This window comes from Leiobunum rupestre, chromosome 4, assembly GCF_980474605.1.
Source record: "Leiobunum rupestre chromosome 4, qqLeiRupe1.1.hap1, whole genome shotgun sequence".
Classification (NCBI taxonomy): Eukaryota; Metazoa; Arthropoda; class Arachnida; order Opiliones; family Sclerosomatidae; genus Leiobunum; species Leiobunum rupestre.
Window position 1 is genome coordinate 16319459 of NC_143387.1, and position 19271 is coordinate 16338729.

A 19271-nucleotide genomic window follows, 5' to 3' on the forward strand; every position below is an offset into this window, starting at 1 on the left:
CATTAACCTGAACCAGTTTCATCACAACTGTGTAGCAGATGTGTCTATGATCCAACAATGACGGTTCACTAGTCAGAAATTAGAGCTGCGAAATTTTGTGTGCACAACGTGAGATCAATGACCTCACTTCTGTTCTGAGTAACAAAAGTCATGGTTCTTTTTGAGAATATGAAGTTTGGTACTAACCACGTATTCCATTAGTTTATCACCACGATCGTTGCAGTCACTGCTGCCCCAGATAACATGATGAGCATTCGTATCACATCCGATTTTGAGTTTCTTTCCCGACCCCTCACAGCGGTTAACCAATTTGGGCATAGCATCATCGTAAGGGAAGTAGGCGGATGCCAACATGAGTTCCTCATTCCCGTCAGTAGTAGAGGAAATGATTTTAACCACGGCATTGTCCCTAGAGTGATAGATTGAAAGCGGAAGGGCATGAATGTCCTTGCGTACGAATATACACACTCTAGGTGAAACAAAATTATAGTCATAATAGACATTACCTGCACTGTTGAGACCAAGGATTTCCCCTTTGGCAATCCAAGGTTTCTGAATAAGAGCAACATATCAAATTTAAAATTACATTATGGAAACATAACCCCAAAAAATGGAAAACCCTGACTTAGTTTGCGACAGTCTGGGTCGGTGACAAAATGTCGGGGATCCCCGACGGTCGGGGTCAGGGTCAGGGTCGCGGTCCCCGTACGAACACTAGGGATTTACCACACCCTCTGAACTACTTATAGCTTTTTGTTGGTTTGGGTTGTCCAGCCCAAATCATTTCTGACTGAGATTACATAAAGCTTTATACGGCTTGCCTCAAAGTGGTAGGGCATGGCATAAAGAACTGGACCGGACTTTTCGAACATTGGGATTCAGTAAATTATTATGCACTAACTGTATTTACTTCATACCATGGAAAGTGGTCATACTCGTGTATGTAGACAATCTTGTTGTTTTGGCGAGAGGTATATGACTTACTTACCAAGAAGTATGATGTGAAACAGCTTGGCCCCATAAAGAAATTGTTAGGGGTTGGCTTTCAGTTTCGGGATGGTACCCTGAAGATATTTCAATCAGACTACATTACACAAGTCAGCGAGCGATTCCAAATACAACCTTCAGAACCGGTGTCTTTGCCACTGCCATCTGGAGCAACAGTAAGTCAAACGGATTGCCCAGCAAGTGAGGAAGACAAAGAGAGAATGAAAGCGATACCTTATCGGGAACTGGTAGGATGTCTTTTATTCATTGCGCAGAGGACACATCCAGATATAATGTACACTGTCATTGCGTTGTCCCAGTACAACAGTAATCCGGGCTATGTGCATTGGTGTGGCTACGGCAGTTAGCTTGTTATGTTATTTCAACCAAGTACTTTGGACTGACTTATACGCGTGCTCAGAGTAATCAAATAATTTTTTATAGTGATAGCGACTGGGGTGCTAATCGAGATTCAAGACGATCTATATCCGGTTATGTGAGGTATTTCGGCTTATGTCCTATATTATGGAGATCCGTCAACCAAAAGTCGGTAGCACTGTCCACTATGGAAGCAGAGTACGTAGCGCTTTCTGAAGCTATCAAAGAACTGTCATGGCTTATGCCTATTATCGAAGAACTGAAAACTTTTGATTTAAACATTACTACCACCCCTCGGCTTTTGTGTGATAACATGCAGCAATATTTTTTACGAATAATTGTGTCGAGAATCAAAAGTCCAAACACATGGATATTAAATATCACTTTGTTCGGGAGAAATTTGAAGAGAATTTATTCACCTTAGAATATGTAAGGTCAAATAATAATGTAGCAGATATTTTGACTAAATGTTTAGCGAAAACTAATTTTTATTATTGTCTTAACAAGTTAATGTTAGGGTAAACATTACTAATTATAACAACCATGGTAATTAATTGCCAAAGAGGGGGAGTTTGTTGGAATACTGAACTTTGCCAATTAGGGTCTTATGTCTGGCCCTTATCTAATATGTAACTGCATCTGGCAGCCCTGTTCTTTTTACGCGGTGGCTGCTAGCACTAAACTCACTTCTCTCTCACAACTCATTATGTAAAGGTTAACAGTTTTAACGTCTCTTAATATTAAACAAACGTTTTGATTACTTTTACCAAAGGAGTCTTTATTTATCAAATGCCACAAAACTTACAGTATCCTTATCTGCCAAATGAGCTTCTTCCGCTTCTATTTTTATCCCTGTGGCATCCTTAAGCGTATAAAAGTTCTCTTTAGGTAACGGGACTTTAATTCATATTTTCCTCTTCCATCATATGCTATGTATTTGGAACCGGCAATAACTAGTGTTCGTACAGGGTCAAAATAAAGTCTGGGTCGGGGTCGGTTTGGGTCTTACTCTGCGAAAAACAAGTCGGGGTCGGCGATGGAAAATTCTTTGTACTTATTAAGAATAGAAAAATTATAAAAATACCCCAATTTTACTGGTTAAGATTAGATAGTGTATCTTGTGTAAGCCAGCCTCTGAGCCTAGGGACTATTAGTAATAGCCTTTGTCGATAGCTACTCCATTTTCGTTTTGAAAATGAAAACATTTGAAAGTTGGCCGTTTCGATCTATCGAAATATGGCAGCCTCGCTTGCCTTCCGGCCTGTATCTCCATACCGAAAATGGCCGACGATTACGCCGCCGAAAATATTTTACAAAACTAATTGGTGGCATTTTTGACCATTTTTTTGTATTATCGACTAAGACTATAGTAAAAATAGATAAGATAGGTAGATTTTAAAATAGAGGTGTATAGCTTAGGCATTTTAATTGTTTAAATAAGTTGTTCACAAATTATTTACAAACATTGTAACTCCACACTCCTTAGCTGAGACTGAGAGAGCCTGAAACAACGGCAATTATGAAACTAAAACTTAAAATCAGCCGAAGGTCATTCGGATCATTCTATTGTCGCCCATGAAAAAAGGGAGAGACGGAACCTATCTATTTTATATTTTTAGGATATAGCGGGGTGCGTCGGCGCAAAAATTATACTACGAAAACATAACCCCAAAAAATGGAAAACCCCGACTTGAGTTGCGACAGACGGGGTTGGGGACAAAAGTCTGGGATCCCCGACTTTCGGGGTCGGGGTCGGGGGGCCCCGTAAGTAGACTAACAATAACCCCTTTATAGCCGCCCTGGTCAAAGAGTCTGCCTGATATTAAATTTGACCAAACTTCGGTCTGTGTAGTACATCTCTAAACTGGTAAATCTCGCAGTGTTCTCACGGTTGTTGCAGAAATGGTGCATCGCCACAGTATCTATAATCCAATCCTTATTGTCCAGTGACGAACATTGAGCTGAGACAAGAAAAGCCGATTTATATCTTCTATCCTCTCCGACGTTTTCTCCTACAATCGCTTGACTTATGTCCTGGTCTTTAACGATTATAGCAAACTCCAAAAAATCTTAAACCTCGGTTATTGCCACCAGACCTCCTTCCTCTACTCTTGACTGCAAATGTATCATTGTGCTCCGCTGATTCTACACACTGCTGCTGTCTACTATACTCCGCCAATAAAGTATTCTGTATATTTAATGATGTAAACTCCGAATCAGTATAATGATATATTCTCTGAACCAAGTTATCATAACTCTTTGGCAATCTATTTATCAGCTGGTATGGTACATCTTTATCTTCGACGCTTTCCCCAGCTTCAACAAGTTGTCTTTTAACCTCATGAAATCGCCTAATGAATGCTGGTATACTTTCTCCAGGCTGACAACCAATCGTATTAAAAGCTTCTCTTAAAGCTGCAATCTGTGCTCTGGATCTAGGGTAAAAAACGTCCTTAAAAGCTTCCCAGGCCTTACAAGAAGTACTTGTCTCACCAATTATACTTCTCACATCTTCTGACAATGCTAAGGCTATAAATGTATAGGCCTTCTTCTCTCTCAGCTCAAACTTCTTAACATCATCCCTAGTAACTCCTGACCCGGTCGGAATTGATTCGGTACCTTCCACTATACCCCATAAATCTCTTTCTTCTAATCTTAGCTTTGTTTCGTAACTCCAGTCTTTATAATTTTTAAAATTCAATTTCAAATTTGGGTATCCAACATATCCTTCAGCCATCTTGATTCTTGAGCAGACATGTTCAATCCTTTACTACCACGATCAACGTAAATTAAGAATTGGAAACACGACTCCTAAATCGTCTTGCATCGCCACAACTAAACCACGTTCTGCTACCAAATTATGGCAATAAAACAATCATAGCTCAATAAACAAAATAACTGATTTAATATAAAATAAAAACATAAATTAATTATTTATAACACTCGTGAACAGCGTGACATTCCGCGAGACAGCAAGCCAAAAACCAAAACAGCAAACAGCCCAAAGTTTTTAATCACTGGTAAAAGTGTGATGCAATATAATAGATGTACCCCTCGCATCTCATTGGCTGTTAAACTTTGATATTAATGGTGGGATATTCAAAAATAAACAAATCAAATTACAACAAGAAATAAATGAAAATAACTTAAGTTGATTTTTAAAAAATTTATCAAAAAAACAAGCTCTTTTTCAGGTATAATCACGTTTTTAAAATTAAAAACCCAATATCACAATATAGCTAAATTACATATTAACATATTTTCTTGACAGTGGTTTTGAATACAACTTTTTAACAACTTGCTTTAGGTCAGTAAGATCTTTTGCATAATTATCTAACAAAGGCCTTAGGAACTTAGCCAATTATTATTTTAGATAATATTTCTAAAGTTGAAACTTTTACTTTTGCGTTGTCGCTGACTAGACGAAGAACACTGAATCCTTCCTTTTCCACTTCTTAAAGTACATTGCAAGTCATTTTATATTGACTCACCACTCAACTTTCTAATGAAGAAATATGCAACAGGCATCCTAAAATCTGTTGAAATACTTTGGTAATAGTAGCAAAGTAAATGAGTTGCCAGTGATTCGCTGACTCCTACTTCTTCTTTGTTAATGTCATTTTCTCCAAAAAACAGGTAGAGTTTTTGATCATGGAGATATTTAGCTTTAATAGTCACCTCATCAAACATTAGCGATCCTAAACGCTGGTAATCTTTTTCTAAACTTTTATATTCTTCTCTAAAGGAGACCTCTTCTGTGGAGTTTGAGTTTTGGTCGCTTCTTTGAAACAATCTTTATTTTCATCGCTTTGGTGAACTATAGTTGACTGGACCTCCAGAGAGAATTCTTTGGGCGGAGAATTTATGAGATTAAGCTTTAATTTTTGAACCAAAGGCTCTCCATCAAATACCGATGGAAGCCCATTGTGTAACAACTGCCTTTTTCTATTGGTTGAAACATTAAAGTCACTTTCCTTGAAATGCTTGTTGCATATTGTATGTATTTTGTTGATGCCGCTGCGGAACTGATGATCGCCAACTATCAACCCAAAACCAAAGTGATAACCAATGATCTTATACTATGGACAATAACCAGCTCGCCCTAATCAACAAGTTAACCACCCTCGATTCGGTGACGGAGTATCAAGTCTTCAAAGTCTTGAAGTCTATAAAGCACAATAAGGCTAGTGGCCCGGATAACCTTTCCCCTGTTACCTTAAGAAACCTTGCCGCTATTATCTCTAAGTTTATTGCAGACCTCATTAATATGTCCTTTTCAACGGGTATCTTCCCTGACATCTGGAAGATTGCAAAGGTTATCCCAGCCTATAAAAAAGGCGACAAAGACAACCCGGCTAGCTATAGACCTCTTTCAGTCCTAGATGCACCCTCAATCTGCTGTGAAAGACTGGCCAACAAAAATAGAAGTTCCTATCTTGAAGATAACCAGACTGATTCCAGTATAAGGACTTATTTTCGACCTGGTCACTCGACTCAGACTTCAATATTTAATCTTCTCGAAACTATCATTCAACACCTAGAAAATGGGCGTTCGACACCATACAACATAAACCATTATTACAATCTCTCAGTAAGATTGGAATTGATGGTACTGCCCACAAATGGCTACAGTCATATATCACTGATCGTCAACAGATGGTATATCATAATAACCATACTTCAACAACCCAACAAATAAAACATGGGGTGTCTCAGGGCAGCGTCCTGGGCCCCCTCATGTTTAATGTATATTCCATGGACCTTCATAAGAGCCTTATTCATTCTGTAGCTAATGAATACGCTGACGATAATGCAGTCTCATCGGCCAATGCTGACCTAACTACACTAATTTCTAATGGCGAAAGTGATTTATTTTCACTTGAACAGGCCTTGACCAATAAAGGCCTATGCCTTAACAAAGAAAAAACTAAAATGATGCTTTTCTCCCATAACCGGGAAAAGGCTGCTGCTGCAAACGCCATCTCCGCTATTTATAATGGTACTATCGCTAGAACGACTACCTTTAAGTACCTCGGTGTATACTTTGAAGAATCTTGAGACTGGCATCCTCATATACAGTATATTATGAGCAAAGTCAAGAGCAGGCTATGGCTGATGAAACCTCTTCAAAGTCATATCTCGACCGACTCACTTAGATAAATTTTTAATACCTTCATTAAACCGATTATCGATTATGGCATAATTTTTTATGCGTCGGCTACTAAATCTGACCTTACTAAATACAGCTTCAAAATTAATTGCAGGCTTCCCAAAATTTTCTTCCTTGGCTGAGGCTAAACATATTGCACGTGTTAATTCCATTTATTTTACATACTGGTATAACCTTTTAATTTTCATGTATAAAATCAAAAATAAACGAGCCCCTCAATACATCTTAGATAAATTCCCGCCTTCCCCCCATAATATTAATACGAGAGGTGCTAAAGATAATTTTTACATTGGAAAATGTGTTAAAACGTTTGGGACAAGGACTCCGAAAAGTGTTAAAATAGCAGGTTCTCAAAACTGGAATAAACTACCGAATCCGCTAAAAGACGTTGAGAGTATTAACCTTTTTAAAAAAATAATTACCACCCATTATTTGACTCACATTAACTCGTCACTCTGGTGATTACTATTATGTCATTTACTTTTATATAAATCACTTGTAGAACTTTTCTCATTTAATTTAATTGTAACTGGACGTTTATGTAAATAGGTTGTAAACTTATAAGATGATCCAATAAAAATCTATTATTATTATTATTATTATTATTATTATTATTATTATTCTTGAATTGTTAGTAGCTTTTGTCTCGTAACTTAGTATTTTTAGGGAAAGAATGGAGGCTTATTGTGGTTGTTGTATTTGCATCTTTTAAGCAACCCTTTATGATGCACGAGTTAACCATTGCTAGTGTAAACAAAGAGCCCAACGTTTTTAAAGCCAAAGGCAAGAGTGCAAACGTTGGTGTTCCACACCAAATACCTGAGGTTATATTCCCTTTAATAAATGTATTAAAATAAATCTTTATCATGTCTTAGGTTGCAAGCATTCATTGGAACTACAAAGCTACTGATGATGTTGTTAAGGTAGAAGTTTGGGATGTTGTCGACAAAGGAAAGAAACGTAAAAAGATAGAAGGATTAAAGTTAGACAACTCGATTAAAGAGGTAATTTCTGAATTAATTGCTCACTTCTATTTTTTGCTCACTTCTATTTTTCTGGTATGTGATAAATTTTAAAAATTAGTTTTAAACTGTATTATAGCTAGAACTCAACACTTGTAATGCTTGCAATTATTTCTGTGGAAAACAATTAATGAAATTGCGGATTATTTAGCAACCAACGCTCATTTCAAATAACTTTAATTTTAAAACTTATGTTGTCAGAAATGTTTTGAACCTAAATTCACAACTAACAGAAGTCGTTTTAAAATGAGCTTTCAGACATTGGATGAAGAACCAGCACTTGATGCAGAGTTTATCAATGTTTATAAAGGAACTCACGGGGTTATTATGATGCTTGACATTACCAAACAATGGTTTGTATTCTATTTTCTATCATGTTAAATGGCAACAAAAGTGGTGTTGCCAGAATCTTATACCTGTGGTGTAGCACCACAGGGGAACTCCATTTGAACTAGTTACTGCCACAGTTTTCCAATATCCCCCAATGCCACAGTTGGTGTCTTTTCAATAACCAAAGAAATGATTTACTTAAATATAATGAGAATACGTGCTCTATTTTCATCTTCAAAATGGAGAATCAGAGATGTGTGCAGGGTAACATTTAAACTAAGATAATGCAGCGTCTGCCATCCCCAGTTTGCATACTTTATATGTTTTGACAAAATATTGAATAAAGCCAGCTAGTATTGATATTCAAGTCAACTAGGTTCAATGTTCACTTTATGTCTAAAGTCTAAATTTCCGCCAGAGATTCCAACCGTAGACCAATATCCCCATTTTGGGGCTCATCAGTACTCCATAGGTTCTCTGGCTTTTCTCGGAAATTGGTCAATAACAGTAAATCTAATATACATCCAATGATGAGTATTTAATATGTGTATTTCCCGTAATACTACTGCGCTTACTGTTCACGTATTCTCAACATATTCCTCGTAATCAATGTGCACATTCTTAGTGATATTCCCCTCGATTATACCAGCCCTTATTTCTGGCTTTGCTTTAAGCAAGGAACATGCTAAGAGTAGAGTGCACATTCACGCTCTGTGAATTAATACTTCGTAATGAATTTCTGATTGAGTTTTATTGAAACGCCTATTTGTTAGAGAATAAATTTCAATTTATTATGAATGTTATTTTTATTACTTTAATTCAATAGGACCTTTGACTATGTCCAACGCGAGCTTCCAAAAGTGCCACCAGAAATTCCGGTTCTTATTTTAGCTAATCATAGGGACATGGGCCATCATCGCAGTGTGTCAGAAGATCAAGTTCATTTCTTCATTGAAAATCTTGATAGGTTAGTTTAAATAATTATTAAAAGCTTTGATGTAATTTCAGATATTGATTTTTCAGCTAAAGGGAACAATTTGATGTTAAGTTTGCAATTATTTTCAATGTATTAATAACACTAATAATCAGCTAGGCTAATATCAAAATCCATAACAAAAAATGCCCCAGATATGTTTTAGAAATATTCGATCAATCAAAATCATAAGTACATCATAAGAAACACAAATATTAACTTTAGTACTCAGAATTACCTTAATTCATTTAGTAATAAAAGCCTAAGAGTAAATGGTTTAAGGCTATGGAACTCACTAGAAGCAGTGCTAAAAAGTCAGAACTCTTTTAATATTTTCAAAAAAGACCTCAAAAAATATATAATTGAAAATTGGTGACAAAATTGTAGTATTTTATTTATCCTTTCTTTGGTTTTGGATTTTAGATTTAATTTAAAACCAGTATCTAACTGATAGGAATATCCTGAAATAAAGCTTTTTATTATTATTATTATTATTATTATTATTATTATCCCAAGGCGATTAATTCAGGTAGCCGGGTTACTAGTTATTAGCATTGGTCAGTTGAGGATCAGTGTAAAAATTAATTGATTATTTTCCACAGTTTTCCTTGCCCTTACGGAAAAAACTATTGGAATCCAATTGGCAAATTTTCCAATAAGAAACCTATTATGTTTTGGGACAATTCCCAATAAGAATTCCAATTGGATTCCTAAAGGTACAAACAATTACATTCCAATTGGATTCTAATAGGAACCAACAATTATATTCCAATTGGATTCCCATAGAAACCACATCCCAATTGGATTCCAATAGGAACCAACAATTATATTCCAATTTGATTCCTAGAGCAGTAGCGACGCTAAGGGTGGGCTGAAGTGGGCTTTAGCCCCCCTGCATTTCTGAGAGGGGCCACATATTTATATTTAAAGGGCCACATATTTATAATTAAGAGGCCACATATTTTAATTTATGAATTTTCTTTATCTCTAGAAATTTGTTTGATTGCCAAGAAACGTTTTTCTGGACATAAAAAATCTTTGAAAATCAATTCATTTACTCAAGAACATAGTAGACCATTAACAGATAGATTCGGGAGGAAGGGAGCTGAAATTGAGTGAAAGTTGAATGGACAATAGAAAGAAAAGAAAGTGGCTTAAGGGAATTTAGGGAAATAACCCGGGAATGCACGTGTCCCCTCTAGGTCGGATACAAGGTCAGTAAACGCGACGAGAGCCGCAACAAAAAAAAAAACCTTACTCTTCTGGCTTCCTAGAAAATTTGTAAGGGGTCACTAAATTTGTAAGGGCCACAAAATAATTAGCCCACCTGTGAAAAAACCTTAGCGCCGCTACTGTCCTAGAGGAACCACTTCCCAATTGGACTCTTATAGGAACCAACAATTATATTCCAATTGGATTCCTATAAGAAATGTATTTTATATTTCCCAATTGGAATCCAATTGTGAGGTGAATCATTTCTATTAACATTTTGCTTTGATTTCCCTAAAAGGCATGAATAATTATTTATTAAAATAAGCTAAGTTCTTACGAAAAGAGATTTTTATAAAGCCAGAGCCATCAAAATGGCTACCACAAAATATACAAAATTTATTTGCCTAAAATATTTATATTTAAACCAATTTACTTATTGAACGTTGGGAAAACCAAGGAAAGCAATACAACACATTGGTTTTTGAATTCTTAAGTATACTGTTTCCTGCATGTGTTATGTAACTAACACCACAACACGATTCTGACTAATACAAACATCGATTTAAAAATTATTCTGTGCAGGTTAATTAGATTCCAAATTATTACCAATTTTTGACTGTTTTGGTAGTGAAATTCCTATTGGTTTTCTATAGGAATGATTTACCAATGTCTTTTTAATAGATTTTGTATTCCGTTGTCAATATTGTATCAATTCATTTAGCTTGTAACTTTTTACTAAATTTTATATTATGTAGTTAGTTCATTTATTGACGGTTGATGTTTAATCGGCATTTTAAAGTCCGATAAGCGTTTAAAATTCAGTTTATAATACTCCAATAACTCAAAAAAATAAATTTATACGCGATTAAAATATTTATTGGTTTTAATACAGGTTATGTAGGTTTTGTATGGGTCGAACCACGAGGCCAAAGCACATGTTCAATGGGAATTGCGACACCAAACCAAGGGATTACCAATTTCATTTAAAAATGGAGAGTTTACCAATAAACCTCCACTAGGACTGTTGCGCGAATTGGATTTGTATTGGAAATTATTTCAATAAATATCCAGCGGGAATTGTGATATCAACCCAATATATTAACAATTGGATTTATATTGGAAAATTTTCCAATAAATTTCCAATAGGATTTTTGTATATGCAGCAATGGGAAACCAATTGGATTCGTACTGGAAATTATTCCAATAAATATCCATTAATAATTGTGATACCAATCCAATAGATTTCCAATTGCAATTATTTTGGGCAAGTTTCCAATTTATTCCCAATAGGATTGTGATATGTGTCTATTGGAAACCAATAGATTTCCAATGGGAAATGTATTGGCGATATTTCACCAGTACCTTTCAAATTTGAACCAATAAATTTTGATTTTTTCCAATAGTTTTCCTATTGGATTCCTATAGTTTTTTCTGTAAGGGTGGGCAAAAAAATGAAAGAAAGTAATGTTAGAAATAATACTTTTTAGTTTGTAGACCACGAAAAAATATTTTTGTGTAGGATTTATTTATTTTTCATTGGCGTCGGACTCTATTCCAAAAGTATTAACACAAATTTAGGTTGAGGACTCTTAATTAAATTATTTGCAAAGATCGGGTGAATATCAACACTCCAACGTATGTCCGATTTTTTTTTATACTTTAGACCAGCGGTTCACAATTTATTTTGCTATGGAACCCTAAATTATCCACCTAATTCTGGTGGAACCCCAACTCATTTTTTTTACTTATCCTAAAAGGCTCTTGACGCAAACAAAGATGGCCGCGTTGCAAATTCTCAGAACCCCTGTGACCCTTAATAATAATCAGCTAGGCTGATACCCAAGGCACCTTAGGCCTAAGTCATCGAGCGACTTTTAAAGCCATTAATTCAGTTGGCCAGGTTAAGCAAGCCTTTCATGCGACGTGAGCCAACAGCTCCCTACACTAACTATTACCGTTAACCTCTATTAGTGTTTCCACACACCTTTTGGGAACCGCTACTTAAGACGATATTGAACATTCAGGTGTCAAAATTATTTTGCGGAAATAAAATTTTGCGGAGATATTAATTTTCAAAAATTTACTTTTTCTATTGAAAATTTGCGTTTCTAACGTTCCTTTTCTGTTTGTGGTAGGATACATTAAATTTTCCATTTGTGGAATATTGGGTGGGGACAAAGTATATTCTATTTTATTTTTTTGGTAATATGTCCTCTAGGCTGTGATGCTATACGGCCCATCGTGATTAGCAAAAATGAGGTTTTAGTTTTATTGTAAATTTAGAAAAACCAATTTTGAAAATAAGCATTTTGAACAACCCTGGTTAATACTTCAAAACTGACAAAATACTATACTCTTGTTTATGAACAGATTTCTTCATCTTGTGAGTAGGGCGCCTATCTCAAAACAAAACGTGGCGCCGAAACTGTTTACCATTAAATTTTTGTTAATTTGCCACTTCACATGGATTGAAGAGTTTGTTTAACATTTGTCTTTACAACCGTTTAATCTGATCTCTCTCTTTACTATTTTGAAATCAGTGAAACTTAATTAAATATTGTATTTAAAATCAATTTTTATTTAAAAATTTCATATCAATTTAAAACATACTGAAATAACAAAAATTTAGATAATGAAGATAAATCTTCACATTGTTAGGCCTTGGTGTAGTAAGACATACAAATAACAGTTGTCATAGCTATCATCCTCTTCCTCTCAAACTGTTAACAAAATCTTGTGCTTTCGTGTTTATTAGTTATTTCAGTATTACTGAAGCTCAAATAGCCTCTAACATTTACTAAAGTATCCTTGTTTAATTTTAACGCTGATGTCATATCATAATTCATAGTAATTGGTTGTATTTCTAAGGCCTTCAGGTGCAGCACAAATTCGTTATGCAGAGTCCTCTATGAGAAATGGATTTGGATTAAAGTTTTTACACAAGTTTTTCAACTTGCCGTTTCTTCAACTGCAAGTATGAATCTAATGTGGTTTTTATTGAGTGGCTTCTACCTAAAACTGGCCAGTTTTTTATGGCTGTTCTGCAATAGTGTCTGTTAGTTTTCAGCTACATCTTTATATTAGCCAAGGGGTCAGTCAGTCATTTGCAACCCCTTAGAAGATTTGGGTTAAAACACACAAATCCTAAATCCTAAAATTTCAATGCTAAATCTTTTTTTTTAATGGTTTTCGATTTTAATTCCCATACACAAAAGATACAAATACCAACCAAACCCCCTCGGCTATATAAGAGTTGTAACTCAATGAATAGAACAAGACATTTGCAGAGATAGATGCTCAGCTCTAACCCATGAAACAAGGCCAAATGTAGCTTCAGTCTCTATATCAAATATTAACTTTTTTATTCCATAAGAGGGAAACCCTTCTCAAACAACTTGAAATTAATACTCAAGAAATGGATGCCACCAATGAGGAACTTGATGTTTTAATGGATATGGATGAACAAAAATATGATACGTAGGTTTTCCTTCCATTTTTTCTTTGTATCTTTCTTAATTATTTTTTCACCTAGATTCATTGACAATCTAAACAACAGGCGCAGGCAAGCAGCTGATTTCAATTCCCCATCACTGACAGGACCTGTGCTTACTACCTCTGAAAGTGCCACTTTATTTCCTACGCAACAAAATGTTCAACTAGCAGCAGGTGATTCATGTACTTTTTAATAATAAACTTAGTCATTAGATTACTTGAATTCTTTGATTACTAGGACACCCTTGTATGAGTAAATTATAATTAAATCTGATTAAAGTATAATCTGTAGATTTGACTGTAGAAAGAATAAAAATTAGTAAATAATGATTAAACTTTTAATATTGATTGGACAAATGCTGCATCTGATAAGCATTTAAAGTAAAGTATTAAGTATATAAACTTCTTTATTGAAGGATCACCCAAAATTTGCTGCCTTAATGTTGGTTTTGAGGGTTATCGCTGAGTTTCATGAACATTTTATTTAATGCTTAACAAGATTTTATGATAAGCTTATGTATTCGCCATCAATATAATAATTTAGTAGAAAGCTACTAAGTTATAAGCTCATGAAATAATTGAGCTCAAGTTATACACAACTAATATTTTTATATTTCCTTTGTACATTTGTTTTTACTTTTGACCTAGCAATATAGCATATTCTCTGGTTCATTTAATTTAAATAATGGTACTTTTTATATATGATTAGGTGTTGCAAGTAAAGTAAATGGAATGAGTAGTAGTAAATCTGCCCCTGTGATGTCTTTGAACCATAGTCAAGAGGTGGGTGTATTCTTTGTGGTGAATTAATTTGAAAATGTTAACTATCTACCGCAAACTTTATTACAGTTTGAACAAGGGAAGAATTTAGAGGGATCAAATTTAGCAACTCAGTCTCTTGCTTCCATGAAAAATGCTGCTCAAATTGATGCTTCTGTGACGTCTTCTGCTACTTCCCATGTCACTGATACAAACAATGTATGTACTTATTTGTGGTTAACACTCAGCTTGCTGTGAGAGGAGCTGGCATAGATCCAGCTTTTGAATAGGAGTTGAATATTCTCCTTATTGGCTAACCAGTAGTCTAGCACTTGCTTTGATTCTTTGGGTTCTCTATCAGTAAAAACTTATAAAAGTTAATGGCAAATTGGTTAAAGTCAAATTTAGCTGTTGTTAGAAGCTTACACTAAATATAAATGGTTTCCGGGGTTTATCCATCAGTATCTGGTATATGCTCTTTAATATTCGTGGAGGTTGCCATAGCCGTACTGCATGGCAGAGTACCCGTTTTAAGTAAATTAGATGGTAGTACATGGATGAAGGCCTTGCTTAAAAGAGAATATACAGTTGTGGCGGAACCAGGGGTGATTTCATATATTTAAAGTCACTTAAGTTTAAGTTTTTAGTTTAAAGTAAATTCATTTTGAAATTCATTCAATTAACAGTAAAAATTTGGTCTGCCCTCACTGCTGCGACAGTAGTGAATTATGTTTGTTTGAGGCCCTAGGGACATATAAGTAAAAATAGTTTTTATATTTTTTATTACTATGTAATTTTTGAGGCCCTAGGCATATGCCTATTGGATAATCCGCCACTGTACTGCGACCCTCTTGACATCATATAGGAATTTTGGAAAAATAAAGATTTGAAACATCACCTCGAGGTTACAAACCTGAAAAAGTCTCCATTGGTTGATAGATACAAAGTAATAAATCAGAATTGAAACTTTAAATTAGTCTAGAGGATTTATGAAAAATTGTGCGTTTTATGAAGAACTACCTAAGAAGTCTAAAAAAGATAGGAGGCATTCTTTATCTAGTCTGTGACATCTGTGACAAACGTTTAAAGTGTGCCACTATCTGTAAAAAAACATTTTGGTACGACCCCCTTTATACGGAGGCGAGCTGGGCTTAAAATAAACAGGAGCAGGGTTTGGTTTGGGGGGCATTACTGAAGCGGTTTTCTATACTTATTAGAGATAAAAAATATAGCAATGATACTTAATTGAAACCTCAGGTGATAATTAGTTAATAGTTAATTGTTTAGTATTCTAATAAAAATGATTAATCAATTTGTATTTGAAAATTAAAACTATTAATCGTTTAGGAAACCGAAATTTCTCAAAATTGAAGACGATAACCTATTTCCAAGTTTCCATAAACTAAATACAAGTAGAATTTAATTTAAATTAATATTGAAAATATACAAAATGTGTATAATTAAGTATATTTCAATGTCCATTTATTAAATATTTTAATATAATATTTGGAGAAATAATCGGTGGCGGATACGGAAAAAACTCAAGGGGGTTGGGGCGTGAATGATTTAGAGATGGACATAATAAAATTACAGGATATTTTGGAATCTAAAGGATTAATGCTTAATACAAAGAAATCTGCCCAAATAAAAAGAAAAGAGAAGCAACAATCAATATAACAGAGTTACAGAATATAGGAATTAAGAGTCGCCACTTTCAAATACTTAGGTATATACCTTGTTGACCGATTTACCTGGATTAATCATATTGAATATACATTCAGCAAAGTGAAACAAAAACAGAGGATCTGTAAAGCATTTCTAAATAGTTTGAATAAACATACACTAAATATTTTATACGACGGTCTTGTCCAATCCGTCTTCGACTATGGTGACATATTTTATAATAACGCCTCCATCACCTCACTGAAAAATCTTCAAACTCTACAAAACAATGGTGCGAGATCAATCCTCGGAAAACCAATGCATTCCACAGCAACTATAGCAAGAAAGGAATTAGGGTGGATGAACCTCCAACTAAGGGCGAAGTATCACACGCTAATACTAATGTTTAACATATATAACAAAAAATGCCCGGAATATATCTGGGAACTTTTTGAACCATTAATAAATCCAAAACATTCTTATGGAACCAGAGGAAGTGAAACAAACTTACAGTCAGAAAAAGACTACCTCCTTGAGCGATAAAAGTATAAAAACTGTCGGTACCAACTTATGGAATGCTATGGACATAAGATAAAAAACCCAGAATTCATTCAATATATTTAAAGCTGACCTAAAAAAAATATATTTTAACTTTATAAATTATTTTATTTAAAGTACTTATATTCAATGTGGTTTTACACCTGTAATTTTATTTTAATTTAAACGGACTCTCATGTAAAACAGTAATTATCACTGATCAAGAACATCCTGTAATAAAGCTTTTCATTATTATTATAACAAATCAAGTCTCATGGCGGGGTGCACCTACCCCTTGCCATGAACCAGGCTTGGTGCTGGGCCACCCGCGTCAAGGGGGTGATGTGACTTCCCCCTATATATATCCGCCACTAGAAATAATAGGGGGTGATCACACTTACCTCCATTGACCATATCAGTTGTTGTGAAATATAGGATATTTCAGCATAGGAAAACAAAATAATACATCACTATAGTAAAACGCTTTAACTTACTAGCGGATAAGTAGTAAATTGAAACAAATACAATTTCTATATTTGACCATTTTAACACCCACAGCATTTACAGGGTTCTTGAGCTTTGGTACACAGCCTTTTTACAAATTTTTAAACAGCCACATTTAATTATTTTGCAGCGCACAATACTAGCTGGAGGCCATGTCATCCATAGTATTTACCATTCTGACCCGATAACATTTCTGAACACCCAAAATAAGAAGGATGCGGTAGCTGTGAGCATTTTTTTTATGATTGACCCCATTCATTACCCTAAGTAAATGTTGATGAAACACTTCCTCTGTCGGCGGAATGTTCTCAATATCCCTATTTTATTGGGTGACCATAATTTTTCTAGCATTATTTATACCGTCTTCTAAGATACAGTGGTTGTACATTAATCTCACGAAGCATTTGAGTAATGGTGTAAGTTCCTCAATTTCTTACACCAAAACCCGAAAAACCGGGCAAGGGTTCGAAAGGACCCAACCCAAAGCAGGGGGAGGGTTCGAAAGGACCCGACCCAAAACAAGGGGAGAGCTCGAAAGAACCCACCCCTAAGCAAGAGGGACTGTCCCCTATTAGAGCCTGGCCTAGCCTTCAAGGGTCTGCCTCAGGCAAGACCCAACTGGCAAAGCAAGGGATCGATGGGGAAACGTCCCTCAATAAAAACCAAAGGCGGAATCGACCCCGCCGTGGCATTTATGTCCTTCCGCTCTCAATGTACACCTCCAGGGATTTTGCCACAGTGAAACTCATCACCTCGTTGGCTGGTGGTGGGGAGGTTACTATGACATCGGCATACCTACCATACGACGATGCTCTCCCCCCCTCGCAGGAGATGGCCAGGTTGGTCAACCACTGTGAGAGTTTGGGGAGGAAGCTGGTCATTGGTTGCGATGCTAATGCTCACCACGAAATCTGGGGCAGCTCAGACTGCAACCAGCGTGGTAACGACTTAATGAAATATCTGGTTAGTACCAGACCACATTCTGAATAGGAACAATGTACCAACTTTTGTTACCTCTAACAGAAGTGAGGTCATTGATCTCACACTGTGTACAGCGAATGTCAAAGGTAAAATTAAGAACCGGCATGTGTCTAATGAACCGTCTCTGTCGGATCACAGACACATTTGCTTTAATATTCTGGTCAAACCTGTGTGGGCTTGTACCGCTCTTCGTAACCCTAGGGGAACAGATTGGTCCGGTTACAGGGAAGACTTAATCTTCTTCCTCAAGGGTGATAAGACACGGCTGTCATCGGTGTTGGATTTTGATTTGGCTGTTGATCGCGTGCAACAGTGCATTACCGACTCCTATCATCACAATTGTCTGGCAAAGCCTGCCAACCGGCCAAGTTTAGTGCCTTGGTGGAATAACAAGATTGGCAAGTTGCGCAAAGAAACTCGTAGGCTTTTCAATAGGGCAAAGAAGAGGGGTGATTGGGATGCCTATAAACGCACCCTCACCACCTACCACAAATCTATGCGCTATGCCAAGAAGGCTTCTTGGAGAGACTTCTGTGAGAACATAGTGGATGTTCCCAGTATGGCCAAATTAATGAAAATTTTGGCACACGATAATACTAAATATCTTGAAACCATTAGGTTGAAAGATGGTAGTTTTTCCACGTCCGGTAAGGATACTCTAACACATATGTTAGATGTACACTTTCCAGACTCTAAGGACACCAGTAATGGTGGCACTAGCACTCTCCCTTTGAGGATCAATCGAACCAAAAGGGAAGATTGGGCAGTGGCGAATAAGGTCATCACGCATTCTAGACTTATAGGATTTAAATGACTTTATCGTCCATATAAGTCCCCGGGACCGGATGGGATTTTTCCTATCCTTTTACAGGAGGGCAGTGATATTCTATGCCATCTGCTGCTGAGAATCTACAGGAGAGGTCATTTGTAACTCTCCTTTGTCGGCTGCTCAGCATGCCTATCAAAAGGCAGGTCTACCGAGACTGCCCTGCATGGTATCAGCAGAGTACAAGGAAATTGCTTTAGCGGTTTTTCTTAATATTGAGGGAGCCTTTGATAAGGTCTCCAGCGCAGTTATACTGAAAGCCGCGAAAAGATTTGGTATCAATGACACATGGTGCCTTTGGATCAGACTGGAAAGTGACATCCTCCCTGCTGGGTGACTCCCTTATGGACTCCACCAGTTGTGGTTGTCCACAAGGGGGGTTCTCTCTGCCCTTCTTTGGTGCCTGCTGGTGGATGAACTTGTTCGGAGGTTGAACAG

The 19271-nt window shown here is 36.1% G+C and overlaps 1 protein-coding gene across 3 annotated transcripts in view; it reads left to right on the forward strand.

Moving 5' to 3' along the window:
* LOC149946491 (uncharacterized) overlaps positions 1–19271 on the forward strand; it is a 66510-nt gene that overhangs the window by 15370 nt on the left and 31869 nt on the right. For 2 of the 3 annotated variants that reach the window (XM_090171864.1, XM_090171863.1), the window contains exons 4-11: positions 7411–7539; positions 7816–7910; positions 8714–8854; positions 12941–13046; positions 13446–13549; positions 13605–13738; positions 14274–14347; positions 14414–14542. In XM_090171864.1, the coding sequence (XP_090027990.1) occupies positions 7411–7539; positions 7816–7910; positions 8714–8854; positions 12941–13046; positions 13446–13549; positions 13605–13738; positions 14274–14347; positions 14414–14542 (912 nt within the window). The remainder of the gene's footprint in view (positions 1–7410; positions 7540–7815; positions 7911–8713; positions 8855–12940; positions 13047–13445; positions 13550–13604; positions 13739–14273; positions 14348–14413; positions 14543–19271) is intronic. The other variant, XM_090171865.1, reaches the window with a different exon arrangement.